Source organism: Podarcis gaigeae (genome assembly GCF_964106915.1).
Source record: "Podarcis gaigeae genome assembly, chromosome: 14".
NCBI classification, from domain to species: domain Eukaryota; kingdom Metazoa; phylum Chordata; class Lepidosauria; order Squamata; family Lacertidae; genus Podarcis; species Podarcis gaigeae.
This window is the reverse complement of record NC_139690.1, coordinates 1,073,159-1,097,839: the sequence shown is the minus strand read 5'-3', so window position 1 is coordinate 1,097,839 and position 24,681 is coordinate 1,073,159. Positions and strand designations below refer to the sequence as shown.

Here is a 24,681-nt window from a genome sequence, read left to right as displayed (position 1 = left end):
TGGTTTGGAACCCGCACAGAATTATTTTTAAGAGTCCTTTTAGGTTTACCCAGAGACATGCAATCTGCCATGGTCAGGTTGGAAACTCGCATGTTGAGCAAAGAGAGCCAAATAAATAAAAGAATCCTCTGCTACTGGTTTAGAATTCAACAGATGGACAAGGCTAGGCTACCAAAAAAATGCCCGATTGAACTCTCAAATGGATTACCCCTTAAAAACTTGGTACATCACACTGCCCAACTGATGGACAAATATGACCTCTCAGTGACTTCCCTTATATTCCCAGAAAAACATTTTTAAATGAACCATAAGGGCAGTGGCAATTAAAAACAACCTAAACTCTATGTACACATCCACATGACCCCATTATATTTTAAACTTAGAGAGGCCCATGAACAAACACCTTATTTCAACGAACTGACTTTTGTACAACTTCGGAAAGCTTTTATAGAGTTAATGATTAAATACAATAAACTCTGCTTATAGAGATGGGAGACACAGAGGCAGACCAACAAACAAACGTGATTGCATTAGGGGATGTCCTGAAGTAGAGGACCTTATGCATTTTATCTTGCGCTGCCCCTAATATAATGAAGCAAGAGAATGATTTTTTAGCACCTATAATGACAAGCTCCCCTGGCCAGAACCCCTCTGACATGATTTTATATCTGCTCGCAGAAATAGTTAAGTATGTGACCTGGCTTCTAGCACTCTTTGCAATTGCTGCTAGGAAAATTAGAGCAAATTATATAGCCAAGATAGGCACCAACTGTAAAGGAGATGAATTTATTTGACCCTACCTACAATTTATTTGACCCTACAAGCTAAAGGGATGTGGGTCATGCTGTGGGTTAAACCACAGAGCCTAGGGCTTGCCAATCAGAAGGTCAGCGGTTTGAATCCCAGCGATGGGGTGAGCTCCCGTTTTCTCGGTCCCAGCTCCTGCCAACCTAGCAGTTCAAAAGCACGTCAAAGTGCAAGTAGATAAATAGGGACCGCTCCAGCGGGAAGGTAAATGGCGTTTTCTGTGTGCTGCTCTGGTTTGCCAAAAGCGGCTTAGTCATGCTGGCCACATGACGTGGAAGCTGTACGCCGCTCCCTCGGCCAGTAAAGTGAGATAAGTGCTGCAACCCAAGAGTTGACCACAACTGGACCTAATGGTCAGGGGTCCCTTTACATCAAGATATATTCTATCTTTATCACCAAACTCCGAATATAATTGCATACTATATTAACATTATTTTTAATATATTAGTGGACATGTGGTGATTTTAGCCTATAAATTTGTTCAAAGTCTTCACCTGTATATTAAGGTACTTCTATAGCTCTGTTTTAGATCGGACGCAGGTGGCGCTATGGGTTAAAGCCTCAGCGCCTAGGACTTGCCGATTGAAAGGTCGGCGGTTCGAATCCCTGCGGCGGGGTGCGCTCCCGCTGCTCGGTCCCAGCGCCTGCCAACCTAGCAGTTCAAAAGCACCTCCGGGTGCAAGTAGATAAATAGGGACCGCTTACCAGCGGGAAGGTAAACGGCGTTCCCGTGTGCAGCTCTGGCTCGCCAGATGCAGCTTTGTCACGCTGGCCACGTGACCCGGAAGTGTCTCCGGACAGCGCTGGCCCCTGGCCTCTTAAGTGAGATGGGCGCACAACCCCAGAGTCTGTCAAGACTGGCCCGTACGGGCAGGGGTACCTTTACCTTTACCTTTATAGCTCTGTTTAGAGTAGGTAATGTTTTGATAATATAAATGTTTTAAGTTTTTTGTATTAATTCAGCATATTTCCTTTTAACTGTTGAATGATTCTGTGTACATTGCAGTATCCTCTGGCTATGTGCAATAAAACTGACTGACTGACTAGTTGCACAGGTAAAGCTGCAAATGTCAGACGGCTGGAGCCTCTAAGTTAACCGGTGGAAAAGAAGCGTGAAAGTAGAGCTGCAAGAATGGATAAGCTTTTCCAGGCTGGGGGCTTGAGGTTCCTACCCATGTCCCAGGGCTTCCCCTTCTAGACTTCCCAAGTGGTGGGACCAGGAGCAGCCTGCTAGCAGCACAGGTGCCCCGGGTGAAAGCCCAGTGGTTCATGGGAGATGAACTTTTCAGCACAGCAGGGTAGGGACAGACTTCATTCTCCCCAGGCAACCCCATCCCTACTCTTACTACCACCCAGGACGTCAGGAAGGGAAAGGGTGTTTTGGCAAGTAGAGGGGCTGGGAAGGAGTTTGTTCAGAGGACTTGAGAAAGCAGGCAGGGAGGGCAGCGGGGAGCCGGGATTTTGTGAAGCCTGTCTCACCAAAGCTTACATCCCAGCCCAAGTTGGAAAAGCAGTGTATCATGGGAAGCTGCCTTCTGCTGACTCAGATAGTGTGCACATCAATCTCAGTCCCGTCTGCACTGATGGCCACAGTTTTCCAAGGTTTCAGGAAGAAATCTCCTAGTCCTACCTGGAGAAGTTAGGAATTCAACTGGAGACCTTTGGCCTGTGCTCTCTCTCTCTCTCCTTCTCCTAGATGGGCTCCCTTCCCAGGTGGATGAGCCCCATCTGCCCCTCACTTCCCTCCACGGCATGGGCAGAAACTGCCTTCTTGACCCTTGGACCCACTCTTGGTCTCATCTACTCAGTGCGCCAGTTCCAGCAACACAGGAAGCTCCCTTATACAAAGTCAGGCCGTTGGTCCATCTCCTTCAACACTGTTTACACTGACCGGGAGCAGCTCTTTTGGGTTTTAGGAAGGATATTTCCCAGCCCCTACCTGGAGATGCCTTGCACATGCCAAGAATGTTCCATACCGCTTCCTCTAAAGTGATGCCAATGTGGCCACACAAGGCAAATTTCTTTTCTTGCAGTCCCTGTACACAAGTCCCCTGCCAGTCCACCAGGAGGATGGGCCAGGCTGGGACGAAATAGTAAGACATGCCTTTCCATTGCAAAAAGCAGAACAGAGCCATTTGCTGTCTCCCCCCATGCCCAGGTTGGAACGTGAGCAGCAGCCGTCTGAAGAGTTATTATCTGCACCCAGACATAACATCCTGGGCAAACCAGGACTTCAGCAGCCTCTCTCTCCTTTCCACGCCCCTGCATTACCACCAACTGGTTTCTCTTACAACTGAGTATATTGCCACAGGATCCAGTTACGGTGATGGCAGTTTGCAAAGTGATGAATTAAGGACACTCAGAAGCAGGTAATGAACCTAAATCGTACCGCAGGGCTGCACTCTTATACCAGCCCCCCCCCCATGCGGTCTGCCAACAAATGTTATCTGGCCCTTAGGTGACCCTACCTAATTTTAACTGAAGTGCAGAGAAAAAATGCCCACAATTTCATTCATTTGGGGGAATTCCCCCCACCCAAAAAATTGAAAGAGTTGGAGAATATTGGGGTGCTCCAATGCATGCAGTGGCTACTCAGAGGTTTGGATCATACAGGCAGGAGCACCTGCATCCTGCTCTCCTGGGCCAAATTCCTCCCCTTCAGAGGGTGATGCCATGGATTCTGAGGAGCTGATGGAGTGAGATGGAGGAAGCAACACTCATGTCTGCTTGTGTGAGTTGCCAACCTGAGCTCCACTTCAAGGTGTGACCCTGAACTTGAACTCCTGCTGAAAACCTTCAAGTGGCTGCAACCTCCACCTGGAACCCAGCAGTGTGTGGGCCACTGGCTGAGTTCCTGAGCCAGGAAGACTCATCTAGACATACTGAGAAATGCAAGTAAACACTGTCTTCCAAATGGGGATGGACACGTGGCAGGCACCATGCCATTCATCATGCCAGGAGTTAGGACACTCTTCTTTAGCCTGCAATAAATCATGGAAACCCTGAGTCCACCTTCCATGTGAAAGCCCAGGTTCATACAAGCAGCACCTCCATGACATGCTGGCTTAAGCAGGTGACCACCACCTTGCTTAATAATAACAACAACAACAACAACAACAATTTGTAGCCCATCCATCTGACTGGATTGCCCTTCCACAGGAGGCTGTTCCACAGGGTGGGCGCAACTACCAAGAAGGCTTTCTGCCTGCTTCCCTGCAACCTCACTTCTTGCAGTGAGGGAACCGCCAGAAGATCCTTGGAGGTGGACCTCAGTGTCTAGGCTCCATATTGTATGCTGTGATCTCCCATTTTGCAATCTGATGAATTGGTACCTTTTTCTCCCCTCCACCTTCCTTTGTTCCATACTGAGCATACAAATATATCATATGGCAACTGATCATCCCAAAGCTTCCTTCAAAATGTGAAGCGTTAAAATTAACTCGTCTGTTGACTGAACCCAAGAATTTAGACTCCTGTATATAATGTCTTGAGTGGTCGATCACCCTGTGCATATATGAAGTTACAAGGCCATGGATATGATGTAAAGTAATCCTCAAGGTTGTGAGCAGGTCAAAGCAACCAAGCTGCAATGGCTCGAGAATAGACTCTGGATGAAGTCAGGGATTGCCCTGGGAATCTATGGAAGAAGGGAGGCAGGGGGAGGTGGTATACCCATATAGCCAAATATGAAAACATTTTTAAAAAGAAAGAAGCTGAATTTACATGGAAGTGAGGAACCGATCTAAGCAAAGAAACGAAGCTCACAAGAAGTGCTTGGCTCTTGAGTCAGGCCAAAGGCCTGTCTAGTCCCTCATGCAGTTTTCACAGTTGTCAACCAGGTGGCCCTGAGAAGCCTACAAACAGGACCTGAGGACAACAGCCCTCTCCCCATTGCTGACTCCCAGGAAGAATGGAGGAATGGAGATAGTGCGGTGAGGAGGAGGCACAGCACATTTCCCCCCTCAAAAAGTTGGGCACCAGTTTGTTAAGGTTTGTTGGGGGTTGTAATTCTGTGAAGGTGAAAACTACAGTGCCTGGAATTTTTTGAGAGAAAGAATCTGTTTCAAATCTGCTTTAAATGTATGGTGTGTACGCAGCCTTACAGCCAAAGTCAGTCCTCCCAGTCAAAGATTTTGTGGAGTTGGGCTGCAGAAGAATGGTAGAAAGGAGACATGAAAAGTAATACCTTTAGCTCTGGCATGTTCACTATAAGCTGCATAGGTAGTTTAACATCTGGATTCTTCGTATAGTCCATAGGTACCATGTTTGGTGCCAGTTCGTGGTAGCGGCCGTGCAACCTGTAAACAAGCACACAGACACAAACAGAACAACACTGAGAAGAGGCTGTAAGGAACTGTTTCCATTCCACAGTGCAAACAAAATAGGCTGGGGATTGAGCTGCTGAGGCTTCCTCTCAAAGCAATTTCAGCTTAGCCCAAGACCAGGCATGCATGTTATACTGATCATCTCTGCTGACGGTCTGATTGTTGAACTAAAGCAACACTAGCAATGCATCCTCAAGAAGTCCCAGCTAGGAAAATGTACTAATAGCACTGCTTATTCTTCTAAGAGATGCTCACTTTTCTTGCAACCAAATCAGAAATAAGTTGCTGATTAATGGCACCACATATCTCTAGGGGGTTTGCTGCTTTTGGGGGGGGGGGAATTACTGTTTAATAGACCATGAGACAAATTCAGACCATGGTTTAGAACCTGCAAGAGGATAGGCAGGAGTCTTGAAACAGTACACCTTCCTTTCCCCTTTTCCATAATTTGAATTCCTATTTGGGTCAGGAACAATTTGGGACACATTCTTTAAAGAGAAACTTTCAAGTCTAGCCTTTCGTTGTTATTGGCAAATAAATTTCTGGCAATCTGCAGATACCCCAATTGTGGTTTGTTCCAATTCCACACTAAACTGTGGAAAAGGATAGGTAGCCGTGTTGGTCTGTCATAGTCAAAACAAAACAAAATCCTTCCAGTAGCACCTTAAAGACCAACTAAGTCAGTTCTTGGTATGAGCTTTCGTGTGCATGCACACTTCTTCAGATACACTTCTTCAGTGTATCTGAAGAAGTGTGCATGCACACGAAAGCTCATACCAAGAACTGACTTAGTTGGTCTTTAAGGTGCTACTGGAAGGAATTTTTTTTGTTGTGGAAAAGGAGTGGGACAAAGGGAAGTGTGGAGGAGCCCTAAGTGCAGATGACCCCTCAACCAGACAAGGGTGTCCCCTGTCCCTATTACTATTTATCTTGGTGTTGGAAATTCTGAATAGGAAAATAAGGAATGATGAAGTTATAAGAGGTATAGTATTAGGAAAAAAATCTTATAAATTGCGAGCTTACGCCAATGACCTTATCATTACTATGGAAAACCCCAAAGAAAGTTTACCAAAAGTGATTGAGGTGATAAAAGAATTTGGACAGGTGGCCGGTTTTAAAATTAACTGTAAAAAAAAAAGTTAGTTAAAAATATAGGGCCGGAGGAAAAGAACGAATTTCAAAAAATTTCTGGATTAGAGGTGAAGAAGAAAGTCAAGTACTTAGGGATTTGGCTAACGGCAAAGAATATCAACCTATATCAGGATAATTCTGTAAAAACTTGGAATGAGATAAAAAGAAATTTGGAAATTTGGGGTGGACTACATCTTTCTTTTTGGGGAAGAATCTCCACAATTAAGATGAATGTCCTTCTGAAAATGATTTTTTCCCTCCAGACTATTCCGGTGTTAGGAGGAATGCGCTGCTTTAAGGACTGGCAAAGAGACATTTCAAAATTCACATGGCAAGGGAAAAGACCTAGGATTAAGCATGAGCTATTAATTGATGTTAAGGAGAGAGGGTTTTTTTCCTTGCCTGATCACAAATTGTATCACAATGCAGCATGCCTATCTTGGATCCGTGAATGGGTAGTACTGCAAAACACAGACCTGTTGGACATAGAGGGGTTTGACAGCCATTATGATTGGCACACATACTTGGCTTATGACAAGGTAAAAGTCCACAAGGGATTCTTGAATCATATGATAAGAAAACCCCTTTACAAAGCATGGACTAAATATAAAGATTTACTCGAACTGAAAACCCCTTGGTAGCTTTCCCCTATAGAAGCTTTTGTAGTTAGGAAAAATATATATGAAAAATTCAATTCTTTATTTATACGGCTATTAGCCCATAAAGTATGTACGAACATAAAAGCACAGAAGCATAAAGACCAATATATCTAACAACAGAAGGTGAACACCACGATGCAAGGGTGGGTCATTGAGCAGTGACAAATAACAGCTTGGGGCCCGGAAAGATCCAAGGGACGGTTCACAGAAAAAGGAAAACTGGAGACGAGATCCATCATGCACTCTCATCATAACTGTCTGATTAGTTTTTGATGTTGTTGTTGTTTTTTGGTGGTTTTTGTGTGTGAGATAACCGCATTCAGGAATCTCGCCACCTGCAGAGTTACAGAAGGATCTGTATCCTGCAAAAGCAGTGCGGCATGTGACTCAACAGGCCTGCCAACCAAGCCCAGTAAAGCAGGACCCAGGAATTTAATCCTGGCTATGCTATGTAGGGGACAGTTGAACATTATATGTGGAAGAGATTCAACTGTTTTCCCGTCACACTCGCATAGCGGAGACACCAAACCCTTGGAAAATCTGTGGCTCAGCAGGTTCGATGGAAAGACATTGAACCTTGCACGAATAAATGCAAGTCGGTGTGGTACAGATGAAAGAGATGACATGTATGATGGAAGGCCAAGTGGTGGGGTTATTCCGTGATACCTGGGGGAGCAGACACCCCCACCCCTGGAGAGGTTGTGTTGATTTTCAATGTCTGCTAATCTTTGCTCGATAAGGCTTTTGGCTGAGCGTAGGTTCATCTTTAAGGAGTCCGCTGGGGAAATTCCGATGCTCAGAAGTTTGGCATGGATTTTTCCTACCCACGGATTAACAAAGTCATCCCGCCAGAGGCACTGAAAGAGGTAATGGTCGGGAAGCCTATGCCAGCTGGACAGCCAATAGCCAAAGACTCGCTTCCAGATGACAGTCTCCAATGATGCAATCCTTAACTCCAGACGTATGGCTGCGTTGCTCACACACATGGGGAGTTTCAGGAGGCGACGGAGAAACTGATTCTCCAGCGATGTTAAATTGGACCCTGGGGCCCAGAGCGGGGCAGCATAACAGAGGGTGGAAACCACTTTTGCATGATACACCTTCAATGCAGAAGGGATGTGGGAGGCTCCGTCGGCCGCAAAAAAATGGAGTAGAGTATAAAGTATTGTTTTCCCTTTGTTTAGTAAATACAGTATCTGTGGCTTCCAGCTTAGGTTGTAGTGAAAAAAGACTCCCAGGTATTTAAATTTGAAAACCTGTTCTAATTGGACTCCATCTACATTCCAGCTGTAAGTTTTCCGAGACCTGGTAAAGACCAGGACTTTAGATTTCCCATGATTAATTGTCAGATGGTTGAGTTTGCAATAAGCCGCAAAAATCTTTAGAGCTCTGCATAAACCGACTCTAGAGTAGGAAAGGATCACTGCATCATCGGCATATAGGAGCAGAGGGCAGCGAAAATCAGCTAGGCGGGGGGCATGAATGTTGGCTTGAGACTCACTCAGAAAGAGCTTCATGTCGCTAATAAACAAGTTGAAGAGGAGTGGGGCCAAAATGCAGCCTTGGCGCACTCCTCTATTTATTGGGACCTCGTTGGATAGGTTTCCCGCCGGTGTGAGTCTCACTCTAGCCGACGACCCGTGGTGTAATTGGGTTATAAGCCATAACAGCCTTCTATCTATGCCCCATCTCTCTAATTTCTTCCATAGACAGTTTCTTGGGATACTGTCGAAGGCGGCCTTTAGGTCTATGAAAGCGACACATAGGCGCCCCCGACTCGGGGCAGAATATTTTCTGGCAAGATGATACATAATTACCATATGGTCAGTGGTCGAATAATTGTTCCTAAAGCCCGCTTGCTCATGGCCAATCAAATTTGAGTCGTATGCCCAATGGGACAGCTTAGACAGCAAAAATTTTGCATAGATTTTCCCGATGATAGACAAAAGGCTGATGTTCCGATAGTTCTCTGGGTCAGCAGGGGGACCCTTTTTATGGACTGGTACGATCACGGCCTCCTTCCATGACCTAGGGATAAGCCCCGTAGAATTAATTGCATCAAAGACTTTGGCCAGAATTTCAGCCCACCACCTCGGTTGCGCAACAATAGCCTCAGCAGGGACTAGATCCGGCCCGGGGGCTTTGCCCGTTTTCAGATCTAGTATCAAGTCCATTATCAGGTCTGGGTCGGTAGAGGGCCACAAAGGTAGATGGTCGGCTCGGAATTCGGTGAGTGAGTTGGATTCCTCTGCCAAGGAGAAATATTTACTCAAGAATTGTTCCCATGTGGGCGCAGGGATAATCACCAGTGGGTACTTCCTTCCTCTTTTGTTTATCAGAGCCCAAAATTCCTGTGGTCTGCGGGATCTAGAGGCCGCAATCAAGGCTCGCCAATGCTTTTGGTACCACTCGCGTTTGGCCAGCTTTAAAGTCTGTTTGTATGCTCTTTTGGCTTGTAAATAGGAGGGTGGTAGAGCCTGGGCATGAAAACTTGGAATGAGATAAAAAGAAATTTGGAAATTTGGGGTGGACTACATCTTTCTTTTGGGGGAAGAATCTCCACAATTAAGATGAATGTCCTTCTGAAAATGATTTTTTCCCTCCAGACTATTCTGGTGTTAGGAGGAATGCGCTGCTTTAAGGACTGGCAAAGAGACATTTCAAAATTCACATGGCAAGGGAAAAGACCTAGGATTAAGCATGAGCTATTAATTGATGTTAAGGAGAGAGGGTTTTTTTCCTTGCCTGATCACAAATTGTATCACAATGCAGCATGCCTATCTTGGATCCGTGAATGGGTAGTACTGCAAAACACAGACCTGTTGGACATAGAGGGGTTTGACAGCCATTATGATTGGCACACATACTTGGCTTATGACAAGGTAAAAGTCCACAAGGGTTTCTTGAATCATATGATAAGAAAACCCCTTTACAAAGTATGGACTAAATATAAAGATTTACTCGAACTGAAAACCCCTTGGTAGCTTTCCCCTATAGAAGCTTTTGTAGTTAGGAAAAAAAAATATGAAAAAGAACTGGGCAACTTATAAAACCTTGCTGGAAGAAAAATATAATAAATAAAAGCCTAAAAAAAATTTGAGGAGATCCAAACACAACTAACTGATTGGCTCCAATATTCTCAACTTAATGAAATATTTAGAAAAGACAAACAAAAGGTTTTTGCAGCAGAGTTATCAAGATAAAAGAAAGAAAGAAAGATTTAATCCAATTGAAATAAAAACTTTTATCCAAGATGTATAAACTCCTCCTTGATTGGAAAGTCAAGGAGGAGGAGGTAAAATCAGTTATGGTTCGATTGGCCCAGGATTTTGGCTATAATATCCAAATGGATGTGTGGGAAAGACTCTGGAAGGTAGACATAAAATTCACCGCATGTTATAATCTGAAAGAAAATCTGATGAAAATGTTTTACTGATGGTACCTGATTCCAGCCAAATTAGCCAAAATGTATTTTAAAAATTGAACATTTGCTGGAGGTTTAAGAAGTCAGAAGGTACAATGCTACATATGTGGTAGACCTGTGTGAAAGTTAGAGAATTCTGGGACATTATATATAATGAACTTTAAAAAAATCTTTAAATGTTCATTAAAAAAAACACCCAGAAACCTTCCTGTTGGGAATCATGTATAATGAGTATAATGATAATTCAAAGTGTGAAATCGAAAATGAAGCCTAGAAAACATTGTAGAATGAATGGAAAACAAAGGAACATGTGGTTTTTTGGTGGGTTTTTTTGTTCTTTGGTATTGTTACTGCATTGTTTTGTTTTGTTTTTATTGTTCATTTGTTTTTAAAGTATTGTTTCAATAAAGTACCGTATCTTTCGCTCCATAAGACACACTTTTTTCTTCCTAAAAAGTAAGGGGAAATGTCTGTGCGTCTTATGGAGCGAATGCGTGGTCCCTGGAGCCGAATTGCCCAGGGGCAAAAAGCAGATCATGCTTTTTCTTTTCTTTTCTTTTTTGAAAGAGGGAAGTGGGTGTCGAAACAAAGCTGCTGATCATTTGCCGATCAGGAAGAGAGATAAGGGACGCTAGAGATAAAGGAGTCTGCCTGGGAGTGGGGAGGTAAGGACAGCAAACTTGCAAAGTGGGGAAACAGGAAGACTAAAGCAATAAGGAGAGAAATTAGAAGAAAAGGAGGAGCAAAAAACTGCTCCAGCTAAGTAAAGACCCTAAGGCAAACAAGAGGGAAGGGAGGGTTGAAAGGAAACAGCTAATCGGTGGGATCAGAAGAGAGATAAGGGATGCTAGCGGAGGCTGCCTGGGAGGGGGGGAGGTAAAAGCCCATGGATCCTCAGGATTTTTACATTGTTGTTGTTTAGTCGTTTAGTCGTGTCCGACTCTTCGTGACCCCATGGACCAGAGAACGCCAGGCACCTCTGTCCTCCACTGCCTCCCGCAGTTTGGTCAAACTCATGCTGGTAACCTCGAAAACACTATCCAACCATCTTGTCCTCTGCCGTCCCCTTCTCCTTGTGCCCTCCATCTTTCCCAACATCAGGGTCTTCTCTTCTCATGAGGTGGCCAAAGTACTGGAGCCTCAGCTTCACAATCTGTCCTTCCAGTGAGCACTCAGGGTTGATTTCCTTCATTATGGAGAGGTTTGATCTTCTTGCAGTCCATGGGACTCTCAAGAGTCTCCTCCAGCACCATAATTCAAAAGCATCAATTCTTCGGCCATCAGCCTTCTTTATGGTCCAGCTCTCACTTCCATACATCACTACAGGGAAAACCATAGCTTTAACTATACGAACCTTTGTTGGCAAGGTGATGTCTCTACTTCTCAAGATGCTGTCTAGGCCTGTCATTGCCCTTCTCCCAAGAAGCAGGCGTCTTTTAATTTCGTGGCTGCTGTCACCATCTGCAGTGATCATTGAGCCCAAGAAAGTAAAATCTCTCACTACCTCCATTTCTTCCCCTTCTATTTGCCAGGAGGTGATGGGACCAGTGGCCATGATCTTCGTTTTTTTGATGTTGAGCTTCAGACCATATTTTGCGCTCTCCTCTTTCACCCTCATTAAAAGGTTCTTTAATTCCTCCTCACTTTCTGCCATCAAGGTTGTGTCATCTGCATATCTGAGGTTGTTGATATTTCTTCCGGCAATCTTAATTCCGGCTGGGGATTCATCCAGCCCAGCCTTTCGCATGATGAATTCTGCATATAAGTTAAATAAGCAGGGAGACAAAATACAGCCTTGTCGTACTCCTTTCCCAATTTTGAACCAATCAGTTGTTCCATATCCAGTTCTAACTGTAGCTTCTTGTCCCACATAGAGATTTCTCAGGAGACAGATGAGGTGATCTGGCACTCCCATTTCTTTAAGAACTTGCCATAGTTTGCCGTGGTCGACACAGTCAAAGGCTTTTGCATAGTCAATGAAGCAGAAGTAGATGTCTTTCTGGAACTCTCTAGCTTTCTCCATAATCCAGCGCATGTTTGCAATTTGGTCTCTGGTTCCTCTGCCTCTTCTAAATCCAGCTTGCACTTCTGGGAGTTCTCGGTCCACATACTGCTTGAGCCTTCCTTGTAGAATTTTAAGCATAACCTTGCTAGCGTGTGAAATGAGTGCAATTGTGCGGCAGTTGGAACATTCTTTGGCACTGCCCTTCTTTGGGATTGGGATGTAGACTGATCTTCTCCAATCCTCTGGCCACTGCTGAGTTTTCCAAACTTGCTGGCATATTGAGTGTAGCACCTTAACAGCATCATCTTTTAAAATTTTAAATAGTTCAGCTGGAATACCATCACTTTTACATTGGGTCACCTCAAATTCACCATCAGATCACATAACATGTCCATGGCTACAGCCTGCACCCAAAAAATCACGCACCCACAGTTGCCTGGGGCCGCAATGGAGCAAAAACGTGGTTACAAAGTATGGATCCACATGGATCCTCAGGATTTTTGCATTAGGTCACCCCAAATTCACCATCAGATTCACCAAATTCACCATCAGATCACATGGCCACAGCATGAACCACAAAAATCATACATCTACTGTTTCATTCAGAATATTTTTTTTTCTTGTCTTCCTCCTCTAAAAACTAGGTGCATCTTATGGTCAGTGAAAAATATAGTGTTTTAGAGAGAGAGAGAGAGAGAGAGAGGATGATCCCTCTGCCTACCCAGACAGGAAGTCCCTATCTCACTGTCAGTAGCTAACTTAAGTTCCATTCTGCCTCTTGATTGGTTGCTAGTCTTTCCAGCTCTCACTGGTTGCCAGGGAACCAGGAGGTGGACCCAGGGCCTGCTCATCTCAGCTGGTGCATATTGGGACTGGTAGGGTGAAAGGCAGGGAGACCAACAGCAGGTGGCGCCAGAGCCAATGCAAGTGAAGCCAGCACCTGACGGGTTGTAAGAGACAAGTCAGGCAGGTGGGGGGATGGCTGCAGTTGGCAGGGCAGTGCCCTCTTTGCTAGGCTGTAAGGCCAACTCTAGCCGGCTGTGCAGACCTCTGCCACCTTTGTGACAAGAACTTCCCAGGAGGCAAACTGCTGGGAATGGAAGATAAAAGCTGGTAATAGCTCATTGATTAGGAAGGCTTGAGTGGCCATTAGGCCATGAGAGATTCTGAGCATCTCATTATGTCTCCTCCACAATGCCAGTCGATTCTGGCCTGCAGAAGAGATTGCAAACCATTTGCCCAGGAATGTGCATGGACAGGGGCGGGGTACATATCTCACCATTTCCAGAGCCTCGGATTTGAGGAGGATCCTTTCCTTCCCCCTCATGCACCCCCACCAAAAAAGGAAACACCAAACCCTGAGACGCGAACCAGTGTTTATGAGATTTAGTAGAAAACTGCTCCAGCATACATTTTGCGGTGCTCGATGCCTTTTCTGCAACTGTTTTCCTCACTGGTGATGGGATTTTCTCATTTTCAATGAGAACATATAGTCTTACATTCCTAAAATGTGCCTGAGGCCCTCTTTCTCCCACCCAATACTGCTGAACAGCCACACTGTGCCAAGAAACAGAGGGGACATTTATCATATGTGGTGGTCATGCAGAGCAGCTAAAGAATCTGGTGAGATTATTTATAATGGGATAAAAAATGTTTAAAAGTTCATTCCCAAAAAGACCAGAGGCATTTCTCTTAGGAATAATTGAGTCAGATGTTCCTAAGAACTACTGTATAAGAATTTATTTCACTATGCAACAACTGCAACTCGAATTGTATATGCCCAAAAGTAGAGGGAGGGAGCAGTCCCAAGAGAGAGGAATGGCAGCTGAAAACAATGAGTTGGTGAGTCTAACTAGCAGAATAAGAGAGCAAGATAAAAGAGTATTTAAAGAGGATTAGAAAAATGTTTGTAGAATATATGAAGAACTACTGTAAACAGGTAAAAACGTTAGCAGGTTTAGAATAAATTCAGCAGTACAAAATATGCAGAAATGAAACGAGAAACGAGACAATATGGAGTAATAATCATATGCAGTAGTAAAAGATATTAGAAAGAACCCACGGAAAGGATGAAGGGAAGTCAATGTTCATTTTTTAAAAAGATTGCAAGGTTATATTAAAATTGTAACGATGTAGCAATATAAATAAAAAAATAAAAATTAAAAAAACAAGAACACCACCACTGTGTGAAGTATCCTGATATTGTAAGGTTATGACTGATTTTTTAAAAATTTTACTTGTAAGCTGCTTCAGAAGAATTTGCTACCTTCTAAAAGTGGGATAATGGTGCTGATAAGAATTTTTTTTTACACATTTTTTTCAAACTCAGAAGTGATGGATTTCAATTTTCTCTGCGTAGTAGTTTGTAAGATTTTTCTCTTCCCACCCCACAAATTTAGGACACATGAGCAGAATCCTTTTGACTTTCTGAAATCCCAAAGTCCTTCTGGGATTCAACTGGAGCAGAAGCAAAGGGATGCCAGGAACTCGGAGCAATGATGAGGTGGAGCGGAGGGATTCCACTCAGACGTATCCAATCCCTGCTCTGTCCAGACGAGCAGCTTTGAATGTGAGGGGAGAAGGGGCCAGGTGAGGTGGAGACACAGAAACTGGGCAGCTATCCAGGATAAATATCACATTCAGCCAATGGATGGGTGGGCCATGTTCAGTCAGCAATTTGCCAGCCGACTGAACATTCCATTTTCATTTGTGATGCTTCTGCAGGAGAGCAAAAGCGCATTCCTGGGCACCTGGATTTGCTGAATTGGGTTTCTTGTCCTGAAGCCTAAAGGGAGATTTAAAAAAACAAAACAAACAAACAGATGGGCTGGGAAATGAGTAGGCATTATTGGGGGGGGAGAGACATGTGATGGAGAGAAATGATGGCTTGTGGGTTTTCATTTTTTTTAAAAAAAAATAAAAATTATGGGCTGAAGCTTTGGACACCACAGCAACTCAAGTTAACTCTGCCCACTTTGCATACAGAAGGGTCTCAAGCTGAATGTCTGGCATCTCCAGTTAAAGAACTGGGTCTCAGGGCTGGGAAGGGAGGTTTGCCAGAGACTAGATGCCAGCTGGATCAGACCAGCCTTCCCCAGGGCTCAGTGGTAGAGCATCTGCCTTGCAAGCAGAAGGTCCCGGGTTCAACCCTCCACCCCTCCATGCAGGGTGCAGAGGGACTCCTACCAGAATCCTTGGAGAGCTGCTGCCAGTCAGTGTAGAGAAATACTAGGCTAGAGGGGCAGGAGGGGAGCCCCAAGAAGCCTCTGGCTGGTGAGGAGACCCCTCCCCCCCCCCCCCCCGCCTGAAGAGGTCCCTTCAGAGCTTCCTCAGAAACTCCTGTGATGGACAGCAATCAAGCTTGGCTCTTCTCAAGATATCCCTGGGACACCAAAAACCATAAATAACACAGAAATTAGGGAAAAGCTATGGCCAGACAAGAGCTGATGTCATAAAATTTACCTGTGTCCAGGGACGTAGGAAGAGGGCGGGGGGCGCCCTGGGTGCCATCATAGAGAGGGTGACAAATGATCAAGAAACAATCACTGCCCTACTAGGGTAGTTCATAAAAAACTTTTTTTTAAAAAAAAAAAGTGCCTGCTCCAAAGGTCTTATCTTAGTACACTAGGGATTATATAGCTATATGTGAAATTCCATGCATATCAGTTAATATCTCGACCCTCCTCCACGAAAATAGCTGTTTCCTTGGTCGTTTCCCTATGTCATGAAGGCTGAAATTTCCATTCAGTGGAGCAGGGTCAAGATATTAACTGATATGCAAGAAATTTCAGATACAGCTATATAATCCCTAGTGTACTAAGATAAGACCTTTGGAGAATAGAATAGAATAGAATAGAATAGAATAGAATAGAATAGAATAGAATAGAATCATAGAGTTGGAAGAGACCACAAGGGCCATCGAGTCCAACCCCCTGCCAAGCAGGAAACACCATCAGAGCACTCCTGACATATGGTTGTCAAGCCTCTGCTTAAAGACCTCCAAAGAAGGAGACTCCACCACACTCCTTGGCAGCAAATTCCACTGTCGAACAGCTCTTGCTGTCAGGAAGTTCTTCCTAATGTTTAGGTGGAATCTTCTTTCTTGTGGTTTGGATCCATTGCTCCGTGTCCGCTTCTCTGGAGCAGCAGAAAACAACCTTTCTCCCTCCTCTATGTGACATCCTTTTATATATTTGAACATGGCTATCATGTCACCCCTTAACCTCCTCTTCTCCAGGCTAAACATGCCCAGCTCCCTTAGCCGTTCCTCATAAGGCATCGTTTCCAGGCCTTTGACCATTTTGGTTGTCCTCCTCTGGACACGTTCCAGTTTGTCAGTGTCCTTCTTGAACTGTGGTGCCCAGAACTGGACACAGTACTCCAGGTGAGGTCTGACCAGAGCAGAATACAGTGGCACTATTACTTCCCTTGATCTAGATTCTATACTCCTATTGATGCAGCCCAGAATTGCATTGGCTTTTTTAGCTGCCGCGTCACACTGTTGGCTCATGTCAAGTTTGTGGTCAACCAAGACTCCTAGATCCTTTTCACATGTACTGCTCTCAAGCCAGGTGTCACCCGTCTTGTATTTGTGCCTCTCATTTTTTTTTGCCCAAGTGCAATACTTTACATTTCTCCCTGTTAAAATTCATTTTCTTATAAAAATGAAGCAGGCATTTTCTTATTAAAAAAGTTTTTTATGAATTGCCCTACTGCCCCACCCTCCGCTGGGCTTCCCGGGTCCTGGAAAGTCGGCCTTGGCGAAGAAAAGGAGGCGGAGGAGACCAGGCCTTGCCTTGCCTTTGCCCCCTCCCGCCTGCAGCCGATTGGCCAGCTGGGTTGGGGGCGGGGCGAAGGCAAGGCAAGGCCTGGTCTCCTCCGCCTCCTTTTCTTCGCCAAGGCCGCTGCCTGTCCTGCGCACCCCCTTCCGGCACAACCCCCCCAAAAGTGGAGCGTGCGGGACAATGGCAGCGCTGCCGCCCCATTTTGCCCGCGTGTGGCGCCAGGAGGAGCAGCTCAGCGCCGCCCTGGGCGCTCGGCAGGCCGGCCTCCCCTTTGCCCCCAGCCTCCCCTGCGGGAAGCTAGGAACCCCCCCCCCCAAAAAAAAGCAGTTGTGTAATTAAAAGAAGATGAGAAAAAGCAGAAAGCTATTCTGTGGCTAATTGACCAATTAGGGTCTATTAATGAAGTTCACATTTTTGACAACCAGTCTGATGCTTCTGCAGAAAAATATTCCTAGACACAAGACTTATTTTTTATTTTTTAAGCCCTTTCAGTCTCCCATCTCAAGGCTAAGTACAGCAAACTACATTCCCACCCTTCTTCCCAAGGCCACATTATTTACCTCTGTGTGCTTGTGTATCTGTGTCTCCCTTGTACCTATTAGGGACTATTCTCTTGCCTTTCCTTTGATATCTATGCTACTGATTACTTCTGCTGTTTTAATTTTAGAGGAAGTATTTAATTTAAGAGGGATCTGTACTATAGAATAACAGTGGTAACAATGCATTGAAGAAAAGTAAATCTTTTGGGGAGGGTGGTCCCAGAGCCCTAGCACCCCCACCCCAAAGAGGATCAAATGGGCTGACTTTGGCACTCTTTTGTCCTCCCCTCCCCCAAGTTCTTTCTCTCTATCTGCGCTGGCTTCCTGCCTGTTATGTTACATGCGGGGAAACCCGTGTGGGGTTCCTCTCTGTGTAAAGCCTAAACACAATCCATCCTGTAGATTTAAGTATCTGTCCACAGTCGGCTACTTGTTATCAGAGGCCCAGAATCCATATTCCTTTGTAAGAAAATATGAAATAACGTAAAACCATTTTTGAAGGCAAAAAAAATTAAAAAATCAATGGGTAGGGGGGGTGACAAGAAATTTTCTGCACCAGGTACCACCTGACCTTCCTACGCCTCTGCCTGTGGCCTTCCAAAAAATCCAAAGCTGAAGCAATTCTCCTTAGGAGTAATTTCATGTGGTGACAGACAGACCCAGAACCAATTAGCTGGCTCAGTGGAAAGCAACACGGCCCCCTCCGTGAATCCATAGGCGGGAGGGTGTTGCATCTCTCAGAGGCCAAGTCCCAAGGTGCTATGTGCTCCCATGGATGTTGTGCCACATACACTTTCAGAGATCCATGCTCCAACTGAGATGCCTGCTGAGCTACCCTGAAAAGCCTGCTTTTTATCTCCATCTATTGCCAGTTACTATGGGGATCTTGGAGCACATCTTTCTTTCTTTCTTTTTCTTTCTTTCTTTCTTTCTTTCTCTTTCTTTCTTTCTTTCTTTCTTTTTTGCTGTGGACAAGCATCAATCATATTCCCTCATTAAAGGTTTTCTTCAAATTATCATTGAAAGAAGAAGGAGACAGGCAAAAATCCATTAGCCAGGAGAGGCTCCCAGATTTAATTATTCCACTCTCTTGAACATTTTTACAGGAAGGAGAAGGTGGATCCTTTGGGAAAGGGCAAGGTGGGGAGTTGTCATCTTGGCAGTTAATCTCAAGATTTTGAATACCAGTAGATGATGAGCAGCCATGAAAGAGAGAAGTTGTTCAGGGTGCAGAACCTCCTTCAGTCCAAGGGCCACATTTCCACATGGGAAAGTTTTCAGGGGCCAGAGGCAACAGCAGACAGAGCAATGGGTGCAACTCTCACCTTTGCACAGGAGGCTGCATGCCAGCCACACAAAAGCCAGAGGTTCAGAAGAGCATTAAGAGCTCTGCTGGATCAGGCCAATAGCCCATCTACCCCAACCTCCTGTTCTCAAAGTGACTACCCAGATGCCTGTAGGAAACTCGCAAGCGGGATCCCCTCCCAGTGTGAGAATACTTCCCCCCTCCCCCGTGGTTTCCAGCAACTGGCATTCAAAAGCAGGGCAGAGAAATAAAAGCACACATGCACCACACACAGCCTCTTTAAAATGATGAATTAGGTTAATCTCACACTTGCCAAACAAAGAATGAAATTCTAGCACTCTTTCAAAGAGACTTGGCAGGGGAATGGAAACATCATTTGGAGGCAAAGAAAACTTTGGAGAAACAAGAGGTCTGGTTTCAGCAGAACACCAGTTTGGGAAGGATGGGGGGTTTGGCTGAGCCATGCAAAGATACAGCATACCTAGCAGACAGAAAATGTTGGCTGTTCCTAAGGGGAAATATTTGTGAGGAAGAGTGAGCCAGGCAGGGCATCAATAAACCAACGGAGACTGTACCCATTAGCACAGTTCCCTTATTCCACCCTCCAGTGCCTGCCTGACACATTCTCTTCTCCTCAGACTATTATGTTCTTTGTGGGAACTGAAAGTCCTGCAGCCTCGGCTGGACAGAGAATTATCATTCATTTTTATTTTACCTTTTAGGTACACTGAACACAGAAGTGACACCTGTTTTTCCTGAAATGAATACATATAATTCTAGGGAGGGTCTACACTAGCTGGCACTGCTGTAAGTGCCACATAAAACCCTTCTGCACCTGCGAGAAATTGATCTCTGGGTGTGGCAGTACCTACTCTGTGGAACTCCCTGCCCATTGACATAAGGCAAGTGCCTTCACTGTACTTTTTTCAGTGTCTGCTGAAAACATTTGTGATGAGACCAGCCTGAAAGCATGAAGACATGACATTTCTTCTGGTATGGGAAACATCTGTAAAAGGGAGCAGAGACTCTTGTCTGGGTCATCATCATCTGAGCGTGTTCATTGATCGGCATCTCAGGAGGCTCTCAGCTAGGAGGGCAGGAGCAACCCTGGCCTGAGTTCTTGGACAGCAGCTGACAGCCAGAGTAGAGAACACTGGGCTAAATGGTGGGAAAGTCAGACAGTGCCTGGAAGCAGGACAATCACTCCATTGTAGAAAGTGTGGTTTGTATGGTCCCTGCTTCATAGATCCCTGGAATCTCCATAATAGATAAGGCAGGAGGTGATAGGAAAGACCTCTGCCAGAGCCCTGGAAAGGGCACAGCAAGCTGGGCCTCATCCACTCTTAGCTTTGCTCCGTGTTTCTAGGCACACGCCCAGGCTTTGTGTCCAAGCAGGGTGTTTGTTTGTCCCAGCACTTTCCCCAGAAAAACCCACATTTTACCGCTGAATTGGAGCAACCAGCTATCAGGTTCTGAGAATTGCTGCTTGCTCCGATTCAGCGGCAAAACACAAGTTTTCCAAGGGAAAGCACCAGGAGCTGGGCCTGGGAAGCCTGGATGGACTTGTGCCTAGAGGGCCCCCAGCAAAGGCCTGTGCAGATGGTCCAGATCAGGCAGACCAAGGCGGTGGCCGCCAGATGGTGCCAGGCAGCAGCTTGCCCTCACTGGGATCATCTTCTCCCTCTTAAACCAAACCGATAAGAACGCAAGAACATGCAAACAGCCTGCTAGATCAGGCCTAGGACCCATCTAACCCAGCATCCCGTTCTCACAGTGGCAGATGTCTGTGGGAAACTAGCAAGCACAAAAGCCCTCTCCCTGCAGTTTCTTGCAACTGGTATTCAAAGGCATCGCTGCAGAGGCAGAGCATGGCCATCCTGGCTAGCAGACATCCATAGCCCTCTCCTCCGTCATGAATTGGTGCAATCCTTTTTAAAGCCATCCAGGTTGGTGGCCATCGCTGCCTCCTGTGGCAGGGAGTTCCATAGTTTAACTGGACTGCATGAAGAAGTCCTTTCTTTTATCTTGCTTCACTTGGGTGGTTTCTATATCACCAAGCATTACATCTCAGTACACAAACCCTTTCTTCTAAAAAGAAATCTGAACTTCCTGAATTCCTTCCGCTGGGAATGATGTGAAAACCACCACCAGCCCCAGCACAAATTAGCAGAGCAGAAGGAAGTGTGATCTGCTTACCGAAGGATTTCCTTTCGTGTGAAGAAAGTGCAATCCTGCAAATGAGACAAAAAGAGAAAGGAAACATGGTGTTTTCATTGGGAAGGTGGTAAGAAAAGTATTGATTGATTTGAGAGGGTGGTGGTGATAATTTCATTTATGAATCGCTTCCTGTGTGGCATCCAAAAACAACTGGCATATAGAAAACATTTAAAACAATGGAATCTGTAAGAACAATTAGAAAACAATTACATATAGAGAAACAACTTAAAACAACAACAGCACAATTATGTTCTGTGTTTAAGAAAATGCTTTATTCTCTTGCTAACTATGCTGTTTTAAATGTGAATTCTACATTTGACCTCTTTTAGTAATATCTTATTTTGAAAACTTTAAGATAATAAAAAAAGTTTGCTGCAAAAAAGGCTTGTTTTGAAATCTTTAAGATAAAAAAGATAATGGAGCAAGCTTTTTCCAGCTCAGAGTCAAACAACAGGAGATTTTGACTAAACATCAGGAAGAACTTTCTGACAGTAATTGCTGTTCAGCAATGGAATGGTCTCCTTCGGGAGGTTGTGGACTCTCCTTCCTTGGAGGTTTTTAACCGAAGGTTGGGTGGCCATCTGCCAGGGATGCTTTCTGGCTGAGAGGACCCTTGGGGGTCTCTTCAATCTCTATAATTCTATGATTCTATGATTTTACAATATTTTACTTTTTTGTTAATTATGTTGCTTTGAGTTTATATTTCATGTTTGATCCTCTTCTGTAATGTTTAATTCTAAAAATTTGATGTTTTAATGTTGATTGCAAACTACTTTGAGGTATTAATGTTAAAAATATAAAGTGGTATAGAAACAAAATGAATAAGAAATAATAATTAAATAAAATCAGCAGGGATAAAGCTCTCTATTTAGAAGAAGAACTTATTCAGTAGTTGCCAAAAAGACAAGACTCTAAGAACATGAGCAGAGCATCTGCTGGATCTGGCTGTTAGTTTCTGTTTGCCACTGTGCAGTGCTTTGAGTCACAAGACTCTGTTTACATTCCAGAGACATTCCAGGCTGTTGGAAGTCTCACGGGAGACGGGAGACAGATGTGACATTACTGGTTTCCTGTTCCTTTTTTTTCTAGTTGCTCTCTGCTTTCACAGAGAGAGGATGTGTTTTCTGTCTGCATAGCTAGGAAAATAAAACTCTTTGCAATGTAGCCATAAATCTCTTCACTTCCGCATGCTGCTTTGATTCTCTGAGTAATGGGGAATGTGCCTGGAGCCTTATCAAAGGCTCAGGTCGTTAATCACATCGAAGGCGATTCCGGAGGAGCTCGGCCAATCGCAGGTTCCAACATTTTTGGTTATGGGACCAGAAGAACGGAATGCAGCTTATCTTCTCTGCATGTCAAGAAGATTGATGAGAGGTATGTGCTCTTGCCCCGGGAAGCCTGCCAGTCCCTTTGAACTTCTAGCCAAAGCACTGACCAATTGTGGCAGAAGCTCAGGGGCATGCAAAGGCCTCAAGAAGGGTGCTTTTGGAATGCAGCTGCTTGTAAACAGACAAAGCCTGCTTCAAAATCACACAGAAGGCTAATGCCAGAATAATGGAGGCCCTTCAAAATGCAATGGCAATTCCGAAGCTCACAAAGAGGAATTATCAGGACTGGGTGCAGTATCAGAAGCTCTGCTAATAAAAGAGGGTCTATTTAATGTGATAACAGACGCCCCGCCCCGCCCCCCCAGCTCCACTTACCGAAGCATGGGAGGCTAAGGATTCCAAAGCAAGGGGAACTCTGACGCTGATTGTGTCCCCTGAAGAGCTATGTCTTTTGCGTGACAAGGCCTCAGCCAGAGAGATGTGGGACAGTCTCCAACAGTCACATTTAAGAACAGAGGCGGGAGCTTCTTTGTACTTTTATGCCAGGTTGCATGATATGGCACTTGTTGATGGAGCAGATGTACGTGCTCACCTCATGGAAATACAGAATCTCAGGCATGAGTTGCAACAGCGTGGAATCACCTTTCCAGAAGCTGTGTATTCCTTCATGGTTCTACATTCTATGGGTTCAAGCTGGGAAGTGATTGCCAGCCAGCTTTCTGTTTTGCCTACTGCTCAGCTAACGGTAGCGCATATTACTGCTGTGGTGTTGAATGAAGCAGATTGGCATAGTGCTAGCTGTATCATCAAGGGGGAGTCCTCACAGACGTCATCCCAGAATTCAGTGCAACCACTAGATGGTGCCAGAGCTTTGAAGGCAGTGAAATGCTACTCGTGTGAACGACTTGGCCACGTGAAGAGGGAGTACAAACATCCCAAGGCCAAGACAACAGAGCAGCGCAGCGAAAGCTCAACGCGTGGAAAAGGCAAAAACAAAGGGCCAATGTACAGGACAACGCAACACAAGGCTATGGTCTTACGCTTCACTCCAAAGATCCAGAAGACATCTAGATCTTTCTTCATCGTTGACTTGGGAGTGACCAGGCACGTCTGCAAAGACAAACACCTGTTTGTGTCCTTTACTCCGCAGGAAGGTGCGATTCACCAAGCGGATGACCACACAATCTCCAGTCAAGGCTATGGAACGGTTGTTCTTCACAGCTTGGGTGCATCGATATGCAACGTTCTTTTTGTTCCGGATGCTGCACACAACCTATTGAGCATCTCGCAGCTAACTGAACAGGACATAGACATTTCCTTCAAGAAGGGGAAGTTCACCATCACCAAGAAAGATGACTTTGTATTGCATGCTGATTGTATTGATCATTTGTTTGTATTGCATTATTATGATTCTGTTGGTGTTGTACAGGATGAAACTTGTTGTATTGCAGATACTAACAAGGGTTTGCATGCAGAATGTATTCATGATTATCACGGGAAACTTGGTCATTTAAACTTCGAGGCAGTTTCCAAAATGCCTGCTTTAGTTGAAGGTATGACTATTAAACCCTGCAGGTACCACATGAAGTGTAAGGCATGCGCAGCAAACAAGGTCAAAATGGCTGCAAAAGATAAGGTGTCTAGTAGACAAGCTACAGAACCATACCAGGTAGTGCATGCTGATCTCATTGGTCCACTAGCACTCTCTTTGGGTGGAGCCAGGAACTTTATGGTCCTCATTGATTCATTTTCTAGGTATATTCATGTGTTCAATCTCAAGCAGAAATCAGAAGCATTTCCTAGGTTCAAGGAATTCTGTGCTTGGTTGAAAAATGTGCATGATAAACAGGTGAAGTGTTTATTTACAGATCGAGGGGGAGAATTCACTTCTCAGCAGTTTGAAGCTTTTCTGACTGAGAAAGGAATTCAACATTCGGCTGTTTTGTTTATACTTATAATCACAGATTATCATCACCGATTGGTTGTACCCCCTATGAAAAGTTGTTTGGCAAGAAACCATTCATCAAGCACATGAGAATTTTTGGTTCTGACATGTGGGTTCACACACCTCAAAACTCCAAGTTAGGCAAACGTGGTTTGCATGGTATCTTTCTAGGATATCAGAAAGGTTCTTACAGAGTAATGATGACAGACAC

At 44.8% G+C, this 24,681-nt stretch overlaps 1 protein-coding gene across 5 annotated transcripts in view; it reads right to left on the bottom strand.

Annotated features, from left to right (window-relative positions):
* CIB2 (calcium and integrin binding family member 2) overlaps positions 1-24,681 on the bottom strand; it is a 49,846-nt gene that overhangs the window by 10,285 nt on the left and 14,880 nt on the right. For 2 of the 5 annotated variants that reach the window (XM_083712263.1, XM_083712264.1), the window contains exons 2-3: positions 21,177-21,211; positions 4,994-5,105 (exon numbers count right to left, since the gene is read on the bottom strand). In XM_083712263.1, coding sequence (XP_083568389.1) covers positions 4,994-5,105; positions 21,177-21,211 — 147 coding nt within the window. Of the gene's footprint in view, positions 1-4,993; positions 5,106-15,813; positions 16,138-21,176; positions 21,212-24,681 lie in introns of those variants that run through there. The other 3 variants (XM_083712261.1, XM_083712262.1, XM_083712265.1) reach the window with 2 other exon arrangements.